We start from the raw sequence: 25,000 nt of genomic DNA on the forward strand, positions 1-25,000 counted from the left end.
CTACAAAATCATGAAAGTTTTTCTTAAAATATTAGCAAATTTTTTTTTAAATACAATAATAATGATTCATTTTTTGATTCGTAGGTTAAACCTTTTTCAAATAAGTATATTTTTAATTCTAAATAACTTAAAAAAGATATTTTTGCAAGTTATTCGAACGTATTATGTTATACATTTATAAAAAAAAAAGAAGGTTAAAATTAACGAATACAATATTCTAAAATATTCATAAATTTCACTTACTACGGAATATTCTCAATTTACTAAATATTACAGCTGATATTTCAATATAATTAAATAAATCAAAATAATTAAAAACTTTGGAGCACTATTATCTTAAAAATACGAAGAATTCTTGTAGTTCCATTAGCGACAGCACGTTGAAACTTCATTTTAAATTGTCAAAAATGTATGGAGGACTTGTTTAGTCGAATCCAAATAATAATTTGGAGCTGCTCGATCAGAAACTGATTTTCTTCGTGCTGTTGGTCAGTGCAGTTGGTGGCTAAGAATTAAGAAAGTCATTGGTTCTGACATAATGAGAGACATAACAAGTATTCTAAGTTGCACAGAAAAACAGAGAGAAAACATCGTTGCTTTTAATAATAAACGTACTAAAGAAAAAAATTGTAGATTTTAAAAATTAAAAAAAAATTGCCATTATATAAATTTTTTTTCTTTCTATTAAACTAATTTAATCAAACGGTTCTGACACTTTTAAGTTTTAAGAACACTTTTAAGGGTTAATGACAGATTACCTCTTTTTTTACACGTTCCACTTTCGGCATCATTGTTAATATTGTATTATTGAAAAAGTATTATGTCTGTGAATTGTAATTAAATTATATTTATTGCAAAAAGAATGTTAATATAATATGAAAATAATATATATTTAAAATATTATATACTTATCTTATTACTTTCGATAATTGTAATTATTGTGATTGAGAAAGTATAAAATTTTTGGTGTACTCTCACATACAATTATATATTTATTATGATTATTACAAAAGAAAACTTTCACAAATACATTATCCTACTGTAAAATAAAATCAGCACATTGAAATTTTTCTTAATTTTAAATATCTATTTAGCATATTTATCGCTTCAATCTACTCTTAACTTTGAAATTCGTATTAATTGGTAATTAAAAATGTAATTATCGCTTGACAAAAAATGTACGTGGCGCATATAATATGAATTACCCAACAAAATTATCAGTTTAAAAATTTTGCGACATTTATTGAACATATATATTATCATTTAAAGGCAATTACTTTTCTCGTTTATACATTTATTATTCGCAAAATGCATCACTACCATATATTATATAATTTCAACCGCTCACCCGTGTCCATATAATTCACAAACTTTTTCACGAACAACGATATTTAATAAAAAATTTTTTTTTAATAATTTTTTCAATATATACATATGAGACACTCGCTAATTTGCATTAACCCTCTTATCATCTCTTAATACCATAGATTTTTGAGACAATTAACCTCCATTAATCGCCCACAACTCTTGTCCCATTATTCTTTAGGTGAGCATCTGTTCAGGTGACTACCTGCGCATAATAAGCGATTGCAAGAAAACGGAGCCGCGTTATCGAACTCACACTGGTCGCTGCAATAATCCCTTTTATCCGGCACGTGGTGCTGCTCTAGAGGCGTATTCGCGAATCCTGCTCGCCGATTACGCTGACGGCGTGTCCTTGCCGGCACCAGGACTACCGAGCGCTCGAGCCGTTAGCACTGCGATGCACTCGGGTGGTCCGGACCTTAGGTAAGTCGCGGAAAACCAAAGCTAATTCATTATATCTTCTTAAGATAGAAGTTTACTATTGTGATAGTTGATTAAAGTTGAGAAAGCATGAGACGTTTCAAATTTCACATCGTTTTTATCTTATTTTTCATAAATTCCATCTCTTAACACATCTGGACTTATAATAAAGTTAAGTTAATTACATTGTGGAAAGGTTAAATTATATTTTTGATTAGGAATATAAACGTTTGATCATATTCTAATGGTACATAAATGCAGTAATGTCAAGAGTATTGGACAAAAGCAGGGCAAGAGAGAGAGAGAGAGAGAGAGAGAGAGAGAGAGGGAGAGAGAGAATGACAAAAAAAATTTTTCTTCTCTAATAAGCAATTACAAAATATTATCTATTATATTATGGATATATATAGTTTTAGTCTCTACATATCAAATTGCGTATTTGACAATAATATATTTATATGCTATCAAATTATTATTAAAAGTTTACTTATTACAAATTTGGTAATGCATGAAAATATATTTTAATAGTTTGTTTTCTATAAAAACTGTATTTCTATTCAATCCAAAACAAAGTCCGAGTATCCAAAATATAACTACTAAGGAATATTCATTTGTTTTTAATAATAATCTGTATAATATTTTATCTTATTAATAATATATTTAAGGTTTTATTCAAGTAAAAATTATTTTTACACAAACTAGAAATCTGCGTGTATTCTTAGTAATACCTTTCAGGTATTTATATAATATTCTCTATATCTCTCTCCCCTTTTTTTTCTTTCACTTTTTTATAAATAAAAACAAATTCATTATATTGATATATTATATATAAAAAAATTTATTTTAATGAGTTCCGTCATTTACACCGATTAATGTATACACGCACGTATAATACGAGTAAAAAATTACTTAATAGTTTCATTTTATAATTTTCTACCAATTTCATTGAAAATGTGCAAACGAAATATATAACCCAAGATAAGGTTTAAAAATAAATTTTATAGAAAACAATTATTATAGGAGTATGTATTGATATCGAAGAAAAAAAATTTTTCTATTGAATACAATAAAAGTTAAATATTTTTTAATTCATTGTAATATTCGAATTTGTCGAATTATTCTTTATATCGATCGTGAATTCGCTAAGTCTGATTAATTTTTAAAATTGACGATTTATAAAATTAATGTCAATATGAATGAAAATATTAATATCAATGAGAAATCTGATAAACAATAATGATAAAGTTATATTATATACAATTGCACAACTTTCAAATAACTATAATCGCATAAATTGTTGAAGAAAATTATATAATGTAAATTAATTCTCTCTATGTATTCCATAAGCTTTTTATATCAACAAACTTATTGATAATATCATACTTTACCTTAATACCGGCAGATTAAAATTCATTAATGTTATTAATCAAATAATTGTATCGTAGACATAAAAATTATATTAAATCTCAATCAAAGTAAACTATATATAAATTTATAGATGCTGGAGAATATTATCGATTAAGATCTATTTTCTAAATTACAGTTACAAAAAGTAAAATTAATTTTCATAATTTATAAAAAAAGAAATGGAATTATATATATAATTCTTCAATATGTTCAATGATTTATATGCGAAATATTTTACAATTTTTTCACGAAAGTAAATATGTATAATAGAAATGAGAAATGTACGATAGATCCGTAAGGTCTGATATAAAAGTAGACGATTAGGTAATCAGCGAGCCATTTTGTAAATTATGATTATGTTTATGTTGTTTCAAATTTATTATTCTCGTGCCAGGCATCCGCATCTCATGGCCTTAACAGCACTTTTTGGTGAGTTCGTTGCCCACGATTTGGCTCACACCCCACGTATGAATCTGCCTAACGGTGATCGACTCCGATGCTGCGACGTCGAGTTCGAACACTTTCATCCGGAGTGCTTTCCAATCAGAGCCGAGGACGAAGTTGGCGGCTGCATGGAGTATGCCAGGTCTGCGCCACATCCAGGAAATGCGCACCAGGTGAGTGTCACTTTCCCGAGGCAAATGGCTTAGACAGTAATGAGCAAAGTTTTTGCTTTTCGACATTCTGCGACACTTTGCGAACTTTCCAAATCTTCGAATTATGGACGTAAGCTTAAGTAGGGGAGGAAATTGGGCCTCGATAACAAAAATAAGATTAAGGTTGAAAAGTTTCTCCGAATAATTATAGGAGCTTATTAATATGTACGTTTATATAGAATTTCATTATTTGAAAAAATTAGTTTTATTGTAGCTGAGGTAAATACAAGTTGTGTAGTATTAAAAATTTAAAGCAAATTTTTTTTTTTTTACTCTACATTTGAAATTAATTATTATAAATAATCGTATATCAACTTGAAAATTGAAGAGTAAAAATATACCAAATTATAAGAAGCGTAAAAATTCATATATTAAATCGTAAATGGTATGTTTTCTGAAATAAAATGAAACAATGATTTTTTGTTGTTTCTAATACTATATGCTTCTTTTTATTTTTTTTTTTTTTTTTTTTTTTTTTTTTTTTTTTAAATATTGTAGTATAAACTGACTTCTATTGAATCACTTTTCATACAATACTATATACACGTACAATATTATATTTTTTTTATTTAATTATAAAACTCGGGACTGTTTTTTGAATCAATATACTTTAGTTGAAAAATTCATTATACAAAGTATACACATATTTATATATATATATATATATATATATATATATATATATATATATTAATAATTAAAATTTCTTTAATTTTATATTATAAATTTTACTCTTCTTTTTTATTGTAATTACATATGATATACATATTGCATTAATTTAACATATTATTTTATCTGTAGATATAATATATTTACGAGCATCGTCTATTTAGAATTTCATAGCGTTGACATTTCTAAAAGATCTCATGATTTTGTTTAAGAATTTGAAAATTATCAGTATCCATTTTGAAATACAATAATTATAGAATATTTATAACTATCATAGTAATAAGTTATTTTATGTAAATTATGCTTATTTTCAAATATGAAAAGATAATTTTATGATATATGTTAAAGCAGAATCTATAAAGACAAGTTTATGTTTATAAATTTAATAGAAAACTTTGTGTTAATTTTTTAATATAATTAATAATATTATTTCTATGAAGTATGACAAGGCTGTAAATTTAAAAGAATTTAGCTAAAATTGAATGTTAATATAGAGAGATAAATTACACGTGATAGTGATAGTTTAAACTAAGCAAATTTATGTTTACCATAAGAAAAGATGAACGAATATTGCTTCGCCTTAGTAACTTATAAAGCTTAAAAGTTAAAGTTACGACGTATTCTTATGAGTCGTACATAATATATCTATATGCCTGTAAATTAAAGGATGAAAATTGAGATTTTTCGCTATAACAATAAACTCTATATAGATAAGATTATATTTAAGCGCATACAGATATTGAAACTACTTTGCTATTTGTAGATTTTTTTTTTTCTAAACTTCTGTTTAGACTATCGATAATTTAAAAAGTTTTTTCCAATAAAAGAAATTTAATTAAGAAATTAATATTCAATAATATAACATAAACACATAATATAATAGTCAGATACAAATATTGTTATAATGTATATTATATATTTTTGATATATGACGTGATTTTTTCGAATATCTTATTGATAAAGAATGCGAATGAGAGCATATGATTAATTATTTAAATTTCTTTTAAAGACATATTACGTACACTTTCTTAGAATCACAGTCTATAATTGTTATATGTATTTGACAATAATAGTTTTCTTCCTTACAAAAAAATAGAAAAAGGTTTCAAACTTATAATTGAAATTAAAAAATTTTGTGTATCCATAAAGAGATACTGGTGCTTAGAAAAACAGTGTAAGCGTAAGAAGAGTTGAGATAAAAATGACAAACTCATTTTAAACAATGGACATTGAGAGTTAAAAGACAAGTAAAGGCATTGATTTATCTTTTATCACGTAATAGAAATATGTCTTTTGACACAAGCCCATATAGATTCTAATGACTAGCATTATGATTATTATAAACTGCAGCTCGGCTTTTTCTTTATTACATTGCATAATGGCGGCCCTCGGGGATACGACTCAGTTGGCATTTATAACTTTTAACTTTTACCGCTTATGTGTAAATGCCGTTATTCGAGCTTAAAAACGAGCAGCTGGTAATCCCGATAGAAAATTAATTTTAGTTTTAATTTAATAAAATTGATTTAGCCAAAATATAACTACTGCACAACAAACAAAATAGTACATAGACTTGACTTTTTATTTCTTGTTTCATTATCATTATTAATGGAATGGCATAGGTAGTCCTGTATCAATGATCCTTTCGGTAATACATATTCGGCGAACATAAATATGAGATCATACGATTATTTAAAGATTAAAATAAATAAATTTTTGCCTGAAAATATTTATAAAGCAAATTCACCCGTCTGTCACTGATGGATTTACAAAAGATTTACCCAACAACCCTATTTCAAATAGATATTACTTAATTATATTATACATATTATATATATTTACTTCATTTACTTCAATTATACTCTTCTTTGTAATAATAAAAACCATTATATTTTAAGAAAAATTGCCTTTTTAAATTATATTCGTTTTTCTGGCCTATTGGACCAATTGTAATGCATATAAAAATATTGATATTTCATTAATGATGTTGCTCATGTTAAACATTTTTTTTTTTTTTTTTTTTTTTTTTTTTAAATCATCTATAAACACATCAAACGTTATTATTTTTATTTCGTCGTTAATCTAAATTAAGGTAGTTAATATCTTAATTGATAGCACATTAAAAATAATTATTAAGCGAAATGAATAAAACGATGTTATTCATTAAATGTCCGTAGTGATAATTAAACAATTGTGTATTGCACCAATAACCATTTGAAAGGCTTTTTATTATAAGATATCACATTAAAGTGAATTTATTAATACGTAAAGGAACGTATGGTACAAAGGCGAAAGTAAAGAAATTAATTATCAAAGTAGCCATTAAGAAATGGAATAAAATTTTTCATAATACTGGAAATTTATTACGCACAATCAAATCAGCACTTTGATAATTATATTCTGTACTGAAAAATGAATTTACACGCGAGCAATATATAAATCACACAGAGTTACAAAATAAATGAAGGAAAGAAAGAAAGAAAGAAAGAAGGATGGAAAATTTCACTGGGGAGCTGAGATAATGCCTAGTGAAAGAAAGAAACCTAGCAAGAGACCTCCTTCACTTTTCCTTCACCACGACAATTAAGCCTTGCCGATTTCGCAAAAGGGTTGCAGGCTTGGATCGCGCCAGCAGATAAACCAGGCGACGTCCTACATCGACCTCTCACCGCTTTACGGTAGCTCCGAGGAGACGGCGCAATTGCTCAGATCGGCCAAGGGCGGACTCCTTAACACGCAGCGCCGAAATCTGCCAATGGCATCCCGAGACCCCCGTACCTGCAGACTCGAGAGCCGCGCCTTCCCTTGCTTCCTCAGCGGCGACTCCCGGATCAACGAAAATCCTGGCCTGGCGCTTATGCATCTACTCTTTCTCAGGTAGGTGGATCGAGGATACCTTTACTTTTTCATCTCGATCCTGCTTCACCTCACGCCTTTATCTCATTAGACATTGCTTTCTCTTGCTGGTTTCATGACAGTCATCGTCCTTCGTTGACTTTATCTAACTGAATCCGAGTATGTGTCGTAATGCAGATGCACAGGTATTGAGTATCTTGGAGGTTTAGCCTATTACAAGTATATTCTACATTCGATAGATTACAATGTTTTTCTAAAAATAACTAACATTTTTTATTTATTAAATCAAATGAACTGAGCAATAGAGCGAGATTTTATAATTTCAAATGCCAGAGAAAGACGAAGTAATAATAATAGAGAGCAAAGAAATTTCGAATTTTCTAATATACAAGAATTCTAAATTTACTCGAGCTAGGGTCACTTTATGATTATTTTATGTTATATAAAAATTGTACTTCATTAGAAATTAATGAATTACAATTAGAATTCCATTATAAGTAAAGAATTATTCGTTAATTACTAAGCTCTAAAGAAATTAATTTAAAGACTTTATCTTATGATAATTGAGTGTTATATTGTGCAATATAAGAAGAACATGGCAATATAAAAGATAAAATCAATGGTAAATGTCATTTGAATTCATATCGCTAAATTATTTACATTGTTGATGAGTTTGCCAAATAAAAATTTCACAAGCAATATAAATATTATTCGTGAATTTTTCAGAGAGCATAATCGTATCGCTGAAAATCTTCAGCTTCTCAATCCCCACTGGAGCGACGAGAGACTTTATCAAGAGTCACGAAAAATTAATATCGCCGAGATGCAGCACATAACTTATGGAGAATTTTTGCCCGTCGTTTTGGGCGAAGCTGCTCTTAACGAGTGAGTTACTCTACCCCTCCCTCCCTCCCTCCCACAAACCCCCCATTCACATATAAATAATCTAATCTTTTAAATGAGTCGCTAAAGTTTTTACTCTTTCTATGTACTTGCGTAATAATCACTGGTGCACTGAAATTCGGATGTGAATAAAAATTAAAATGTTGGTGATAATACCACTGAATTACTCACTTATATGGAAGGAAATAATTAACGTATGATATGACGAATTTGCGTAAATAAATTTCCAAATGAAAATATTCATTGGAGCAATAAATAATACAATTGGAAGAAGATTAAATTCGTTAATTATATCGATAATTATTCGGATAAGCGTTTCGGTGAATTGGAAAAAGGGAGAGACTGAGAGAGAGAGAGAGAGAGAGAGAGAGAGAGAGAAATTGTTTTAACGATGACAACGTCAAAATCATTGCGGTTACATTTATAAATTCTATAATCAATCAGGACAAAAAAAAGGGCTAATGCATAATTTAACATATTGTTAAAAAATATGGATAAATGAATTATTGAGCGAATCGTGAAAGCGTAAAGTATATTATACGATAAATAGTTTGAGTAGCTTAAAATGTATTATTTGACGTTAATTCGTCATTGTAGAATAAGATATTATAATCCGTGTACGTGCGTAGTGCCTAATATTTTTTAATGATTAGGTTTCATATTTTTCATAATTATACTTCATTTGTCGATATTCTTTGAAAACTAATATTTCACATTCAATGGATTCTTTTTGGACATGGATGTATCGAAATACTTATAAGTACTGTCAGGTCATTGATTCCACTGCAATTGTCTTTGTTCGATAATTTTTTTAACTGTTACGTAAGCATTGCGCTTTTTGTAAAATTATTAGCTCTTTATGTGCATATGGAACTTTATGTGCCCAATAATCACATAAATTTATCTTTTACATGCTATAAGCTACGATCTGCGTCTGGGTCAGCGAGGCTACTTTCAAGGCTACGACTTCAGGGTAGACGCGACGATAAGCAATGCGGCGGCCTCGGCGGGACTCTTCTTCGTAGCCGCGTTGACACCCAAAACCCTCGACCTCATTGACACGCAATCGGAGCATAAATCCGGAGAGAGGTCGTTATTGTCGGCATTTTACGCGCCTCAGGAATTGTATGAAGCCGGCGCTATAGATCGGCTTATTGCCGGCGCCACCGGTAATTATACAACTTTATACTCTCGCTTACTCGCACGCATACTAACAATCACCATTAAACCATACTCTCCCTGCATACATATATATAATTAATCTCGGATATCATCTAAGTATTCAAGCATTAAATAAGCATTTGTCGAAAGTCTAAAGGACAATTATCCTCGTAAAATTGCGTGAAACGTAATGTTGCTTGGACGTATAAAAATGCATTTCTCTATCTATTTGTCAATGAAGAAAAAACGAAGCTCGACGAATGTATGCTAGTGCCACGTAAATCGCGTGCGTTCGAAATTTTCGCCTCCGAACAATCGATGGCAAGCTAAAAGAATTTTGTACAATCGCCTAGTAAAAACAATCAATGCTAACGGGGAAAATAATTTATTATGCTCGTTAAATCGAAGCTGGACACTCGCGCAACCCATTACCGCCAAGCTTAAACGAGGTCTTGGTCGAGCGCTACTTCCACGATGGGAAGACACGCGAGACACCCGTGGACTATGCAGCTCAAATTATTCAACAAGGTCGCGATCACGGACTCCCGGCGTACATTCACTGGCGCAGTGTCTGCAACCTTCAAGAGGTCCAGAGCTTTAAGGACCTGGAGGGCACGGTCGCACGCGATGTCATTAGTCGTTTGCAGGGAATTTACAGGTGACGTACTCGAATCTTCTTACCTTCCTCATTCCCTCAAAGTGGCTGGGATGAAGATAGAAGACAATTTAAGCGCTTGAAATTTCAACTGCCCTTTGGCAATTTTCTCGGCAACATTATTTTATACGATAAAATTGAAAGACTTTTTTTTCATAAAGATGTTGCGGAATTGCGGAGGAAGAAAGCCTCGCCACTTGACTTATTTATACATTTACGCGATTGCTAATTGCTAATCAAACATCAATCTTGATAACGACAATAATAATAATAATAATAATAATAATAATAATAATAATAATAATAATAATAATAATAATAATAATAATAATAATAATAATATCGTTCATAAAAAATAATTTTAAATCCGTATGGATTATTGATTTATGCTAGAAAAACAGATTAAAAATTATTTCATACGATTTACGGGAATGTATTGGCATTTTATTGGGTAACGATTAAAGCCACATAGCAAGTCAATGAGCGATTTTCGGCATGAAACATTAAAATTTTTTACTAAAGATAATTATCGTGAATACGCGATCGATTGCTTTATTATTAAATTAATTAGAAGCTCGACTTCTTAAAAAAAAAAAAAAAAAAAAAAAAAAAAAAAAAAAAAAAAAAAATCAATCATCATTTCTTTTAGAAAAGTAGAGGAAATTGATCTTGTAACGGGTGCACTGTCCGAGACACCACTATCTGGATCTGTTTTAGGACCGACATTCATTTGTCTCCTTGGAAGGACATTTCACAATGCACGCTTTGGTAATTGTTGCTTTTATCTTATTTAATTGCCCTTTTAACGATTCAACTGTACGAGCAAAATTTTTCGCTAATTTAAAGATGTTTTTTGGATTTTGTTGTTGTTTGTTGTTGTTGTTGTTTTTGCCGCTGCTGTTTGTTTTTTCTTAAATAAATACGAGCCGAAAGTGTCACGCGACAATATAAATAATAGAAAAAAAAAATATGAAACGTATAATTATAGTCCTAATATAATTCTATGCAATTATAATTATTGGAATGCACGAGTTCTTGAGTTATTTTAGTGGAATATTTTGAAATGACGGGTACGCGTATTATGACTTTTGAGAAAAACAATTGCTTATTTACACCCTTTATATACGGCTCAGGTGACAGGTATTGGTATGAAAATGGAAAAACACCAGGCACCTTCACTCCCGAGCAGCTGCAAGAAATTCGCAAAACAACAATGGCAAGAATACTATGCGATAACGGAGATCGGCTCAAACACGTTCAGCCTCGAGCTTTCATCCTGAAAGATAAGTTCCTGTAAGTGGTTATTTAATGAATTGTTGATGATTGAAATCTTTTAGCATATTGTGTGCAATAATGTGCGCTTATCGCGTTTTACATTTTTCGGCAGAAATAACATGGAGAACTGTTCGATGTATCAGCATCACGAAATAAATTTACTCTTCTGGAAGGAAAATCCAACGAAATCTTAGCTTATAATCATCATTCCTAACCACCATAGAAGGTCATTAATCAACTTGCTTGATCTGGCTTGTCCTCTACGAGAGCAGCATAGTAAAATATCAATTTTCAAGAGCGTATCCTTTCTCTTTTACTTACGATATTTAAGGAACGCAATGGCTAATATATAATTACGTAATAAACCTAATTTCTTTCGTACACTTCCTATTTTAGTATAATGCAGCCTAGTTTTACAGCGGTAATTTCATGTCAATTATGTCATCAGTGGTATTTCGGTACTTAATAACTTCTCGCGAAAATAGTAAATAATTACAACTTGATTATATACGATGCTTTAACAAATTATCATAACGGCATCTAAGGCAAAATTATTTTGCCAATGGATAATTATTGCTATTATCTAGCTAGCTGTATCGGTATATTTTCAAAGCATTAACCCGAATAGAAAACGATCTGTATTTTTTGGAACGAAGTATTGTTTTGTAAGATTTTTTAACAATGATGATATGTTGTTTTAGGAATAACAATAATTAACTCGATTTCTTATCCACTGTCAATTTAATTATTTTCACCGGCCATCGTTAATTGATCAAGTTGCAAATAACATAAACAACTCGTCTATTATATTGCAAAATTCATATACTTTATGAACTTAAAAATTGTTGATTAACTGATAATTATAAAGTCCTTGGCATACATAATCTGATATTAAATGTCGACTGCATATGTAAATAAATACTACAAAACGTCATGTCCATGCGATCGATATAAATTATTCTGCAAGACTTAAGTATTTAAAATACTAAGCGTTTCATTCGTATTTCGGATTACAAAACAAAAATATTCTTTCTTAAAAATCAATGTCAATAATTATTCATATTTCGTTTGTGAGCGTATTTTGTAATATTAATGAAATTCTACCAGCAATTATGATAAATTATTTAACATATATTTTTAATAAATTCATGATTTTTGTACATAAACTTTTAATAATAAATTATTTTTTTAAATCAACATAGATAAAAAATAGTTTCATTTATAATTCCATTATCATTAGAATTAATATGTCAGGCTATAAAATAATATTTTATTCTATAGTGATTAACATTTTTTTCATAATCTAAATCACACCTACTTTTACTTCATTTAATAGGAATTAATTATATTACATATAATATTATCAAATAGGATTATTAAAAATACTAGCTATTTTTCGTCATTATTTTTGTAGTTAGGATACATAAAATCGAATAACTTTATCTTCGAAAGTACCTACTTACCTTGTATAAAAGTGCCACTGCTTTGCGATCAATTTAACAAGATAAATCGCAATTTATTATTACATTTTACTCGTTATGAGAATTTAAAATGACTTTTATACAAAATTAATTTTGCAAAATAATACTAATGGGTTAAGCTATTGCGCGTTAAACTAATGGATTTACATAATTCCAAGTTTGTAAATTTAATTCTTATATGCTAAACATTTCACTGTATCAAAAAACATAATACGAATTCTGTTTAAGGTAGTGTATAAATGCTGAAAAGTATTTTTATTTATTTTTACACTCTGAAAACAATTAAGTAAGTTTACTTTTATCATATTATATGAATAAGAGTGAATGTGTAGAATTCAATTTATTACAATGTGATCGAATAATTGGAGTTTAAATAAATATTCTATTTATCGACAGAAATGATAATAAGACATAATTGAGAGTGCTCGATTATATCTTGTTTTGTTGTCTACAAAAAGCCATTCCCGATATTATTAACAAATTCATTTTTATTTAAATACAAAAAACAAATCTTAAGTGAATTAAAAAATTCGACGATATCTATTTTATTAGAAAAAAATCTATATTATTAAATACAAAAAGACGTATTACATGCATAAATTTACGTACATGTAAAATATTAATATTCAGAGATTAGTTTAGAATGCGGAAAAAAAAAGAATAATAATACAAAACTACTTTGGGAAAAGAAATTTATCACTTTTGCAAAATAATTTGAATGATACTTGCGGAATTAAGGAATTGTCATTGAAAAGAAATTTATAACTTTTTAAAAATAATAATTTGAATGATACTTACGAAATTGAGGAATTGTCATGGAAAAGAAATTTATAACATTTAAAAAATAATGATTTGAATAATACTTACTTGGCGTAGGATTTAAAAAGATTTTTCAAATTCAAAATTGTTGAAAGTTCGATTTAAAGTCTTTATTTTCTTAATTTTTTTTCAGAGTAGTTAAACGAAGATTTTTCACAAAATGTTTACATTTATTCATATCCATGAAAGAATCGATCTATTTAGTGGGATTTCGTTTTAAGAAAAAGGAAAAAGTAATCCTTATAATTAATAACAAACATGTTTTATATTACGATGATGATTTTCACATTATCATCATCAATATAAGGATTATCACTTATTCGAGAACACTTTATGCGCGATAATTTTATTTTACTTATACACATATATTCAACACCTCTCTACCTCTCTCATTTCACCCGCTCTTCTCTCTCTCTCTCTCTCTCTCTCTCTCTCTCTTTCTCTCTCTATCTTTCTTTCTATCATCCATTATTCAGTGATTATACATACATTATTTCTCGTTACATATTGCTTGCGTTTACAATACACTTAAGTCATTTTTTAACGCATATTTGCATTTTGTGCATATAAACACGCTTACATCGAAAATCCTTTTGAACTACAAAAACTGGAAAAATTACCCGAATTTTTTAAATCGAAAGCTATTAATATCCTTTTGTTTCGGTTATGTGTAAAATTCCAACGAGAAATTACAAATTCAGCTAAGCGTTTTGTCGGGGGGTCAAAGGTTGAAAATGTTCATTAAAATCAAAATAAACCCCTCAACGTGTATTTTATCATTTATTGTTATTTATATATATGCGATAAAATATCTTTAAATGGTGTTTGCAAGGTGTATATATGTGTGTGTGCGTGCGTGCGTGCGTGCGTGCGTGCGTGCGTGCGTGTCTGTGTGTATACGATTTTACACATGTCGTGTAAAAATACTGACAATAGTGTTTCTTTGATTTTTAATATCCAAATATTCACTTTTATGAATTAATAATTTCATTTGTCTGTCTTGTCTTAGTTTTAAGTCTCTTTAATAGAAGAGAAACTCGCGTTTGTGTCTTGGAGAAACTCGCTTATTTAGATATTTGTTATTATTACTTGTATGATTTTTGTGATTGAAAGAAATAATTTAAAAATCAACAATAATGTAATTATATGTGTCGTATCGTTACAACAATGTGCATAAAGTTATACGACAACGTTGTTTCAACGCCGGGCCAGTGTCGGTCGAATATTTTGTATTAATAATAAAATCGATGAGCCAATTATGTATAAAATTGTACCTAATTAACACTTTCAGAAGATTTCGCACTTTAATTAGATTTGTGTATCCTTTACTGAAATTTTTAAGCGTACAATAACTAAGTATTTTTATCTCGTAATAATTTCTTTTCATTTTTAGCTCTCTGAAGAAAGATTAAAAAAGAAAAGAAAGACTAGTTAAAGGTTTCAATGATGATCAAACATCAAGACTCAAGGTCCAAAGAGTAAATTTTTTATTAACATGATTGAATTAGAATAGACAACGGATAATTAACATTCCTTTACCCTTTTTTCGCTAAATATTATCATACAAAATAATTAAGACAATGTACAAAAAGTTATAAAATTAGTAATAGTTGTAAGGTAACAATTACTCATCTTATGTAATTATGTAATAAGATCTTGCTTATTAAGGTGTGACTTGTTCTTCTCATTATTTTTTTCTTTTTTTTTTTCTTCAATAGATCTTTGATGTGTTTGCGTGGGTTGATGTTTAGGCATACATATGAGTAAACTTATGTTTGGAATATTTTGCGATTTTCAAGCATCTGCTTCTCAGTACTAATTCATTCTCCAAAAATAAAGAAATTTATGGTAATATTAATGACATTGAATTAATAGGGAGGAATATGTATACGATAAGTGATGTTCGACAGCCTCTTCTATCGACCGAAGCTCAAAAAATTATTATTATACACATAAAACAAATAATATTAATCAAGATTAAACATTGAACAATTGACAATTGATTATTAATTATTATTTATTATCTTTATTGTTAATACTTTTTACTTTAATACTACTTGCGTCAATTCAAGTTTAGATTATTATGTGTCAACTCCCTACATACTTAAGAAGAAATTAAAGGATATAAAAATTAAGTTTAAACGAATTTTTCCTATTAATTTTAATTTAACTATATTAATTATGTTTTTAAACTAAAAGTTTTTTTCACATTCATGTACACGTATAATATATACGTCTAATGTATACGCACATAAACAAGGAGATTAAACAGAATGTTCAGTAGCATTAACAGAATCTTAATTATGTCGCACATATCATTTTATCACGTGAAACCGTAGAAGTTAACGAAAATCATTGATGAATTCTTTTAACTGAGAGTTCTTTCTATCGTGTTTCATAAAGATTTGTTATAAAAATAATATTACAATATAAATATCTGATTGAAACAATATATTTAATATGATTTTTGTCAGATGAATAAAGCAAAGGAAATAAATACACTTTCTTTTATTCAAATAAGAAAGCGGATGATATATTTTGCTGATTACTGTATATATATCAAAGTTTTTTGCGAATATGAAAGTGCCTATGTAATTTTGAAATAAATATTAATTTGAAAGTGTTACTTCCCGTTCTATTACATATATTTCACATTATTTCTTCTGTACTTGCGTATTTAACCATTTTTAGTAGTTCTCTGATTGTTTACTAAGTTTTATCATCAAAGATAACAATTTAATTAAGCATAACAACTTAATTGGGCAAATAAATTAAATATTTATTTACGAAATTCAACAGTTCATAAATTACATGAAAATTCATAAAAAATATTATATATATGTATCCGAACTTGCGTGTCAGGTATGTTCGTGTCAGTGTGTGCGCGTTTATGTATGCGCGCGCGTGTGTGTATGAGGATGTGAAAATGTGTCAATATGAATTGCATAAGGTATTCTCTCACTTTTTGTACATATGTCAATTGAATTAAATAAAGTTGATTTACTTTTTCTGTCATATTTAGCGCACTTCTTTCTGGCCCCTTTCTCGTATGCATATAAAAAGGAAGAGAGAAGTGTATCTATATGGCTTATGTCTATATAGCTTATAAAATTTAATGAATATTACCAATTTAATGCATAAAAAAAATATTTCTTAATATTTCAGTTAAAAATTGACGTACAATTGGATTGTTGGTCTCTCAGGATTTATTAAGTCGTTGAATTGTTTATAATTCTTTATTATCGTTTATGAAAAAAAAAAAAAAAAAAAAAAAAAAAACGACAAGCAAAAACTTGATAAAAAAGTTCTATGCATTTCTTGTTTGACTTTAAATTTGCATTTGAAGTATTTGATTATTCGAAGGTCAACCGTAGAATTTTATTTCTTAATCATCTTTGTTGAAAAGCATCTTTAATACTTATAAATTGACTAAATTATTTATTATATCTTAGATTAGATAAAAAATAGAAATTTCAATATCTAATCGTGTTTAAAACTAAAATAAATGATTAAATACTATCTTTAGTAAAAATCAAGCGATATTATAGAAATTTACTTTATTTTAAGCTTATATTGAATTTATCACAAGAGAGACGTTAAATGTATAATTTTTTTGTCTAAAATTCTTATTAATTAACTAATTTAAATTTTAAATTCCAAATCCGATAAAAATTTGAAATGACAGAAATACAGCCAATGATTTATAAGTAATTATTAAAAATAATTATTCGTTAAACTTTTATCTATTACATATAAAATAGATTGGATAAAAATCAAGTATTATTGCTCACCTTAATATTAATTTTAATATGAAATGTCAGTTTACTACTTGATATATTGTTACAAAAATTTTGTTACATAAATTTAAACATTTGGTATCATCTTCAAATATTTAATGAAAAATCTGACGATTTCGTAATTATATCTAAGAGCATTTAAATCTTATAAAAATGTCAAATTATAGCCATATGATTTAATATCTATAAATTGTGTTTCACACATTCATAAAAATGTTAATCATAAGGAAAATACATGTTATTTGTCTAATTTAAAATAGTTATTTATCTGTATATAACCATTTATCATTTATATACAAATACATCGTATATTTAGCAAATATATTCACTATAAATAAATGCACGTAAAGTGTGTATATTTCATTAGTTTAGTAGAATATAAATATTATATTATTAATAATAGTCCGTTATAAATGTTATATATTTTTATTCTAATGATTTTCAATACAGTCGATCTTCGAATAAACATATTATAATTTCAAATGTGAAAATGTGAACAAATTCGTCACAGCCACGATTTCGCTTTCCTAATCGAATCGTCAATTTTGTGTGAATTTTCGCCATCGCGTTGTAAAATCAGGCCTTTTCCTTTTTTTTTGTTCGTGTAAAAAAATTTAATTTCTCTACATTTTTACATACAATATTGTTGAAAAGGTAAACTTTGCTACGTATACTTTAAAGATAATTATTTAATGATACACACGAGCCACCGTACGTATTTTCAGGGTACAAATGTTTAAATGTACTCCATCCACCTGATTATTATCTATTTAATTGATAACCAACTGCTAATTTGAACAACAACTACGTAACTTCAAAGCGTTACATATAATCACTATATTTTACTATTTATTATATTTATATCGTAAATAGTTTCGTAATAATTATTCGTAAATAGACGAATATAAGATAAAGTATTTTTAAATATTATTCCATTTCTCTTAAGAAATGATGTAGTCGGTCTTTTGTTTTTGTTTTTGTTTTTTTTCATTTTCTTTTCAGATCACTCACTCTGACCTACATGTGACCATTTTGCATTCGTTTATTGCAGCACAAATGAAAAGAATAAGTCTATCACGTTCCTCTGACAATTGAAAAGTATCGCCGCGCGTCTCTTGTACTTTTCTTTAATTACTCGGATTAATAAAAATCGGAATTCTTCATTGGAATAAAATTATAAAAGTGTTTGTGTTATTAATCCAAGATTTACTGAGACAAAAGACACTTTTTCCAAATGTGGCCTCAATAAATTTTCTATTACTTTCCAATACGCATCATTTACCTATTCTCGTATTCTCGTATTGTCATTTGTTATTTTTCTGAATTACATTCAATAACAATGTCATGCGCAGATGAAATAAATTTTATCTATACTTTTATTAATTAAGCTATACGATAAGGATATCAACGTCATCTATTAAAAACATAGACTATTCATGCTGTGATTTCGATATCATCGATGAAAAAAGAACAAAATTTTGAATTCCAGAAACTCCATACGGTGGCTCTACTTTCACAATAAATTTGCATTTTTAATTACATTAAAAATTTTTCAAACATTTTTCTGCCATTAGTGCACGTATCACTCATTCTATTAATTTCTCTAGGATTTTTTATGTTTATTTTACTTTTCAAAGCTTTTGAAGAAAAATGTGCTAAAATTACTTTAGCTCATATTGCTGGTCTTTTTTGGAGATGATTTTCTTTTCTATTTTAAGAGTCTTGCTATCATCTCCAATAATTATACAAGAACTTTTATAAGCAATCTGATTTGCTTGTTTTATTTTTTATTTTATTACTCTTTGTTAATATTCCACCGTTGTTATAAGTTATAAGTATAACAGCATATGAAATTTATCAAAATGGATTTCCAAGAATTTTCTTTCATGGATATAAAATTAGCTGGTGAATATAAAAAATACAAAGAAAAAAAAAACAAAAACAAAAAAAAATAAATGCACACCGGTTAATAATAGCGCGATATGAATGAAAAATGAAAGTGATATTGATATTATTAAAAAAGTTGAAAAATATCACAGGTTAATGCTACAGTGATGTCAATCGAATTTATTGGCAAAATAAAAAAAATTTATTGGTTCGTTGGAAATCCAATGTCCAGCCATTGTATTGTTTATTACGTATGAGAGGAAAGATTTTAATTTTCTTATTATTAATACAGAATTTTCGATGTAGAGGCTACGAAAATTTTTTTATATAAAATATATACCTAAATTGCACGATTATATAAATAACGAAAAGAACGAACGTCATCGAATATTTTTATATATGTATAATAAAATTTTCTGGTATGAAAAGGTATAAAAAAATACGCAAGGTTTTATTATTATTTCTTTTCAATAATAAAATGTTAATAATTATGTGTATTATAATTATGTTGTAGTAATAAGATTACTTCATACACAGTAAGTAGTACAAAAATTCCAAAAACCAAAAATTCTTACACAACTAATCATTCATAACTCTACAAAAGAACTGTTGGTTATAATTGTTTTCATTTGTTTATGTAAAATTCGCTTTTTAATACTCTTCATCATCTGGATATTTTTAATCTTCTCTTAAATTGTTAAAAACATTTATTTACCAAACCATGTTTTTACCTATGTGATTAAATACTTTTTTTGTTTTTTTTTTTTTTTTACTTTATTTCATACTGTATTACAAACATTTGAAATGGTTATTTTTAACGAGTAAAAATTTCCGTTGAATTTCATAATCCGACAAAATATCGAAGTTTTAGTTATACATTGATTAAAATTTTTATTATAATCCTACACATTGCTTAATATTTTCCTACTGGCTTATACAGCTTTTAGTATTTTTAATTTTTTTTTTGCTCCTTCATTAATTTAAAGAATATTGAGATTTAAAAACACGTTCTACATTTAAAAAGTCGTAAGGTAAATGTTATTTCGGTCGTTCAATTCATCGTTAGAAGACAACATGAAAGGGTGAAATTTAAGATTATAATTACTTATAAGTTTTTCTTTATTTTGTATATAATATAAATTTTCGTAAATCGCGAAAGTATAGATATTTTTACGTTTTTGTGTATAAGTTTAAGTTTTCTTGACTTCATCTTCTTTTTCTCATTTTTCTACTTTTCTTTTTGCGATAGTTGAATTCAATATTTTCTTTATCTCTGTTAATGGATGAAGATTTTTTTCTTACTTCAATTTCTCTCTCTCTCTCTCTCTCTCATACCTTTCTCCCTTAACAACGAATTTTCCTAATTTACAAAGAATTTGTATCAAAGGTGTCGCGTCAAAGCTTAACGATCGAAAGAAGAAGCTCTCTATGTTTTTTGTTCAGTTTATCGTTTAAAAGTGTTTTACACCTAGCAATGTATGTTTTTAGATGAAGTTTAATATAAAAACTTTACACATCTTAGGATTATGTTTGCCAATTAGTTTAATACTATTATAAAATATTTATTCAATGAGGACTCGTTAATATTTAATAAAAAAAAAAAAGAAAAAAAAGACGGAAAAAAAGAAACTAATTACATATTAATTAAACGAATATGTTCATTCGCTTGTAATAAAAAAATTTTTTTTAATAAACTAAATGTTTACAAATGTTACAAAAATAATGTTTTAATTAGAATTCTTTTATATTTGGTAATAATTCATTAATTTTAGTCATAAGATTATTGCATTTGTCTTATACAATTAGTTTCAGTCAAAAATACGTTAAAAATCATACTTTACTACATGTCAAATTCTTAATAAATTTTACGCGAACATTTTTCTGCCTATCAATAATACTGCGATGTACGCTTTTTCTTATTGACGTACTTTTGGCTAAAAACGCTACAAATAGTTTATAGCCAACTATTCTAGAGATGGATTAATATAGAAAACGATTATCAAATTTACTCGAGGTGTACGCGCGCGCGAAATAACGGACGGGATGATAAAAATCATCGTATTATAAATTGCAAAATCGATCCTATTTTATTATAATTCTTTTTTTTTTTTTTTTTTTTTTTTTTTTTTTTTTGTAAATTTTCAAATATCTTCTACCACTATGATTATTACTATCATTATCATTATCATTATCATTATCATAATTATTGTAATAAGACACGAAAAGAAATGATAAATTGGTTAACAGTGACAGTTGTTGAATCGATGAGTTTAAATTTGACATATGTAATTAGTTCATTAATAATAATGCTTATTATTATTTCAAATGCCTAAGTAATTTTTATTTATTTTTAGAAAAAACTATTCTTTTTACGAAGGAAGATTGGTTGCTCGAAAACATTGTTATAGAAAATATATTAAGCTAGTATATGTTCGAGCGATCGAAAATATTAAAATTTATTTATTATAATTAGGACATTAACAGAATTACTAATTGTAATTACTTCATTTAGCATAATATAAGTAAATATTACCGACTATAATGCATTATAAAAATCTATCGAACATGAGCAAAGCACATTTCTACAAAAAATTATTTTTAAACTGAATATCTCCGTTGTCCTACAAATGCTTTTTATGTTGTATATTAATTATATCGTGTATGTACAATACATAAAGTAGACAAAATTTCCACTAATATATTTTAATATAATCTGGAACCCACCGAATTGATCTCTATAAATAAGTAATCGCTACTTATCATTTATATACTTGTTATATATTCTAAAAGAGTAAAAAATTTTCAGATATTTTTTTAATCGTTAACTGTTTGATTAACATTAATTTTTCCACTAGTTTTAAGTTTACGTTAATTTTGCGTTTCCTTCGAATTAAATATTCATTAATTTTATTTATCAAATCGCCCGACACGTCGATTTTCTATATTAAAAACATAATTCTTGTGTAAATTCGCGTTCCACATAATGATGTAATAAAGCCGCAACTAGAATCAGATTTATAATATTTTTATCAAGGTACACACGAGAAACACTTAAATATAAAATTACTAATTAACAGGTATCTTAGCTTTTTCATATCGATTCTCCTCTATTTAATTTTTGTCATCTTTTCTTCAATGAAAACGAGCAATAATCAATACCTTCGATACCTTTATGTATTCCATTATTATCTACTTATTGAATTTTTAAAATTTCAATACTTAGCTATTCCGATAATATAATTGAGCCTATCAACAATAACTAATTACTAATAAATACTAGCATGCGATCAATTAATCAGATATTGAAGTTATTGGAACAAGTGATTCTTTAAAAACACCAACTTTTTTTTATATTGTCTACATAATTTTAATATTTTAATGCTTATATTAAAAAAAGTGGTCATCCTTTTTTTTAATCTTGATTCCCAGAATGATTTTTTATTTTTTATTAATATAATTCACTATATAAATACAATATGTAGAAGAAGACGTAACGTTTGTAAATATCAAAAAGTTTATCAGAGTTAAAAATTAATTCATTAAATTGGCTAATGACAATAAACGTCTTATATACATGTATGCGCGCGTGTGCGCGCGTGTGTGGTTGTGTCATACGTAATATACTAAATGGTAATCAAATCATCGAATAGGAATGACTAAAATTAATTAGGATAAGTAAATGAACATAAATTTTCTTATTTTCATTATCTCTGGATTTTCTTCTTTAATTTTCTTTCACACTTGTTTTGCATAATAATAAACAAAAATGCTTTTTGTTGTAAAAAAAATTATTGTTAAGAATATTTTGAAATTATTATAAAAGAATACTTGATTATATTGACAGTTACTCTTTTACGCATATTTTTTGGCGGAAATGTTTAAAAAACAGTTATTTATGCTATTTCTCTAATTCGCGTAAACGATAAGTAAAAGTAAAGAAATTCAGAAAAAAGAGATGAGGACCGTGTAAAATGAAAAAAGAACGCCACCCTATCATTTTTGTATTTTTTTCAAAATATTTGTTTTTATTTAATAGAAAAAAATAAAAAATTTCGTCATATTTTATTTTACTTAAGTAGATTATAATAAAAATTATTCCAAGCCGTTAAAAAATCATTTCCAAAAATGTTTTCTTTTTCTAAACACTAAGGACCACATATTATATATATATATACATACATACATACATACATACATACATACATACATACATACATACATACATATATATACATATATATATATATATATATATATATATGTAAATATATATAAAGAGAACGGGTGTATCGTTCTCTCCTTTTAATTATACAAAAAAACAATTGAAGAAAAAAAATAAACAAGATTTTTGTAAAGTATTAAAAAACAGACGATTCGGGACACGACACTGGAAAACACTCGTTCGCTTAAAAACACAATACGACAAAATTCACACAGCGATTTTTTTCTCGTTTTTCCTAACAATAAACGTGCTACACTGTCGATATCGATACGCACATTGATTAATTTTTGACATTTTTTTTTCTTTGTATATTTTCAAAAATTTCCATGCCATTCCTTCGCATCCGTTTATTTTATTTTTCTATCGGGGACATATAGCTTGAAGTCGCAAATTATGTATTACGTTCGACGAGGGGCTGACTAATCGCTTTTCATTACATTTTATCAACTCAAATACAATCGAATACAAAAGGAAAAATTCAGTTACACTCGTGGAGAAAAACTCATTTATATCTAGATAATGTTTGTCACATTAATTTGCAATATTCTCATTTATCAAATATTATATGTAAAATGTGATATAATAGATTATAATAAATAATGATTATAAAATAAATTTTCATAATAAACTGGAAATGTTTTATTATGTTATTTAGATAAAAATTAAAACAATCTTTGCTTTAGTTTACATATTTACCCAACTGCCAATATGTATAATAAATGGGTTATGGTTTACTATTTCAAAAAATATACTTTTCATCGAGTATAATTGCATTTCTTCGTGAAAATAAAAATTTTTGCTATTATTTTTTTCATTTTTCATTGACGAATTAAGTAAACGAATCTATCGACACTTATTCTTGATATTATGTATCTTAGGAGTTTTATTTTTCATTCCATTTGATGTTTGACTAGTTTCACTCCTTTATCTATTTATCGAATCGCATTGTTGGCATAATCTTTTTATCTCAAGTTTATTTTACGCTTATGTTGAATTATATAATTATTTCCAATATCTTATAGAATTCTTTTTTTCTATTAATTATAAAAAAGATCACAATTTTGCGGGAGAGAAGCTATATTAATATAGAAAAATTTCACTCTATATAAAAAGTACTTCGTGGACAGTAAAAAAAACAATAGATCGAATAGAAGGACAAAATTCTTATACTATAAAAGTTTTCTGATTATTACATAAGGAAAAAACTTCCTCTAGAACGTAACAGATTTTCATAGTTTTCAATTTTTATTCCCTTATGTCCGCAAATACATAGTAATATAAATGTGCATGCAACACACATACACATCTATATATACATATATATATATACATCGATGTGCTAGCACGAATGTCACGTGTTAGGCTTGTCGTAACTGTACTTTCAAATATATGCCCGTTATCTCGAAAATTACTGTAAATATCACTGT

The 25,000-nt window shown here is 27.3% G+C and overlaps 1 protein-coding gene across 1 annotated transcript in view; it reads left to right on the forward strand.

Annotated features, from left to right (window-relative positions):
- The window catches only part of LOC105368358 (peroxidasin-like protein), a 30,907-nt gene extending 19,239 nt beyond the window's left edge, over positions 1 to 11,668 (forward strand). Inside the window, exons 4-12 of the mRNA XM_011507362.1 lie at positions 1,547 to 1,788; positions 3,548 to 3,809; positions 7,126 to 7,394; positions 8,100 to 8,258; positions 9,198 to 9,445; positions 9,846 to 10,095; positions 10,742 to 10,860; positions 11,226 to 11,385; positions 11,480 to 11,668. Of these exons, the coding sequence (XP_011505664.1) occupies positions 1,547 to 1,788; positions 3,548 to 3,809; positions 7,126 to 7,394; positions 8,100 to 8,258; positions 9,198 to 9,445; positions 9,846 to 10,095; positions 10,742 to 10,860; positions 11,226 to 11,385; positions 11,480 to 11,561 (1,791 nt within the window). The 3' untranslated portion in view covers positions 11,562 to 11,668. The remainder of the gene's footprint in view (positions 1 to 1,546; positions 1,789 to 3,547; positions 3,810 to 7,125; positions 7,395 to 8,099; positions 8,259 to 9,197; positions 9,446 to 9,845; positions 10,096 to 10,741; positions 10,861 to 11,225; positions 11,386 to 11,479) is intronic.
- The last annotated feature ends 13,332 nt before the right edge of the window (positions 11,669 to 25,000 follow it).

Source organism: Ceratosolen solmsi, unplaced genomic scaffold, assembly GCF_000503995.2.
Source record: "Ceratosolen solmsi marchali unplaced genomic scaffold, CerSol_1.0 scaffold6, whole genome shotgun sequence".
NCBI classification, from domain to species: domain Eukaryota; kingdom Metazoa; phylum Arthropoda; class Insecta; order Hymenoptera; family Agaonidae; genus Ceratosolen; species Ceratosolen solmsi.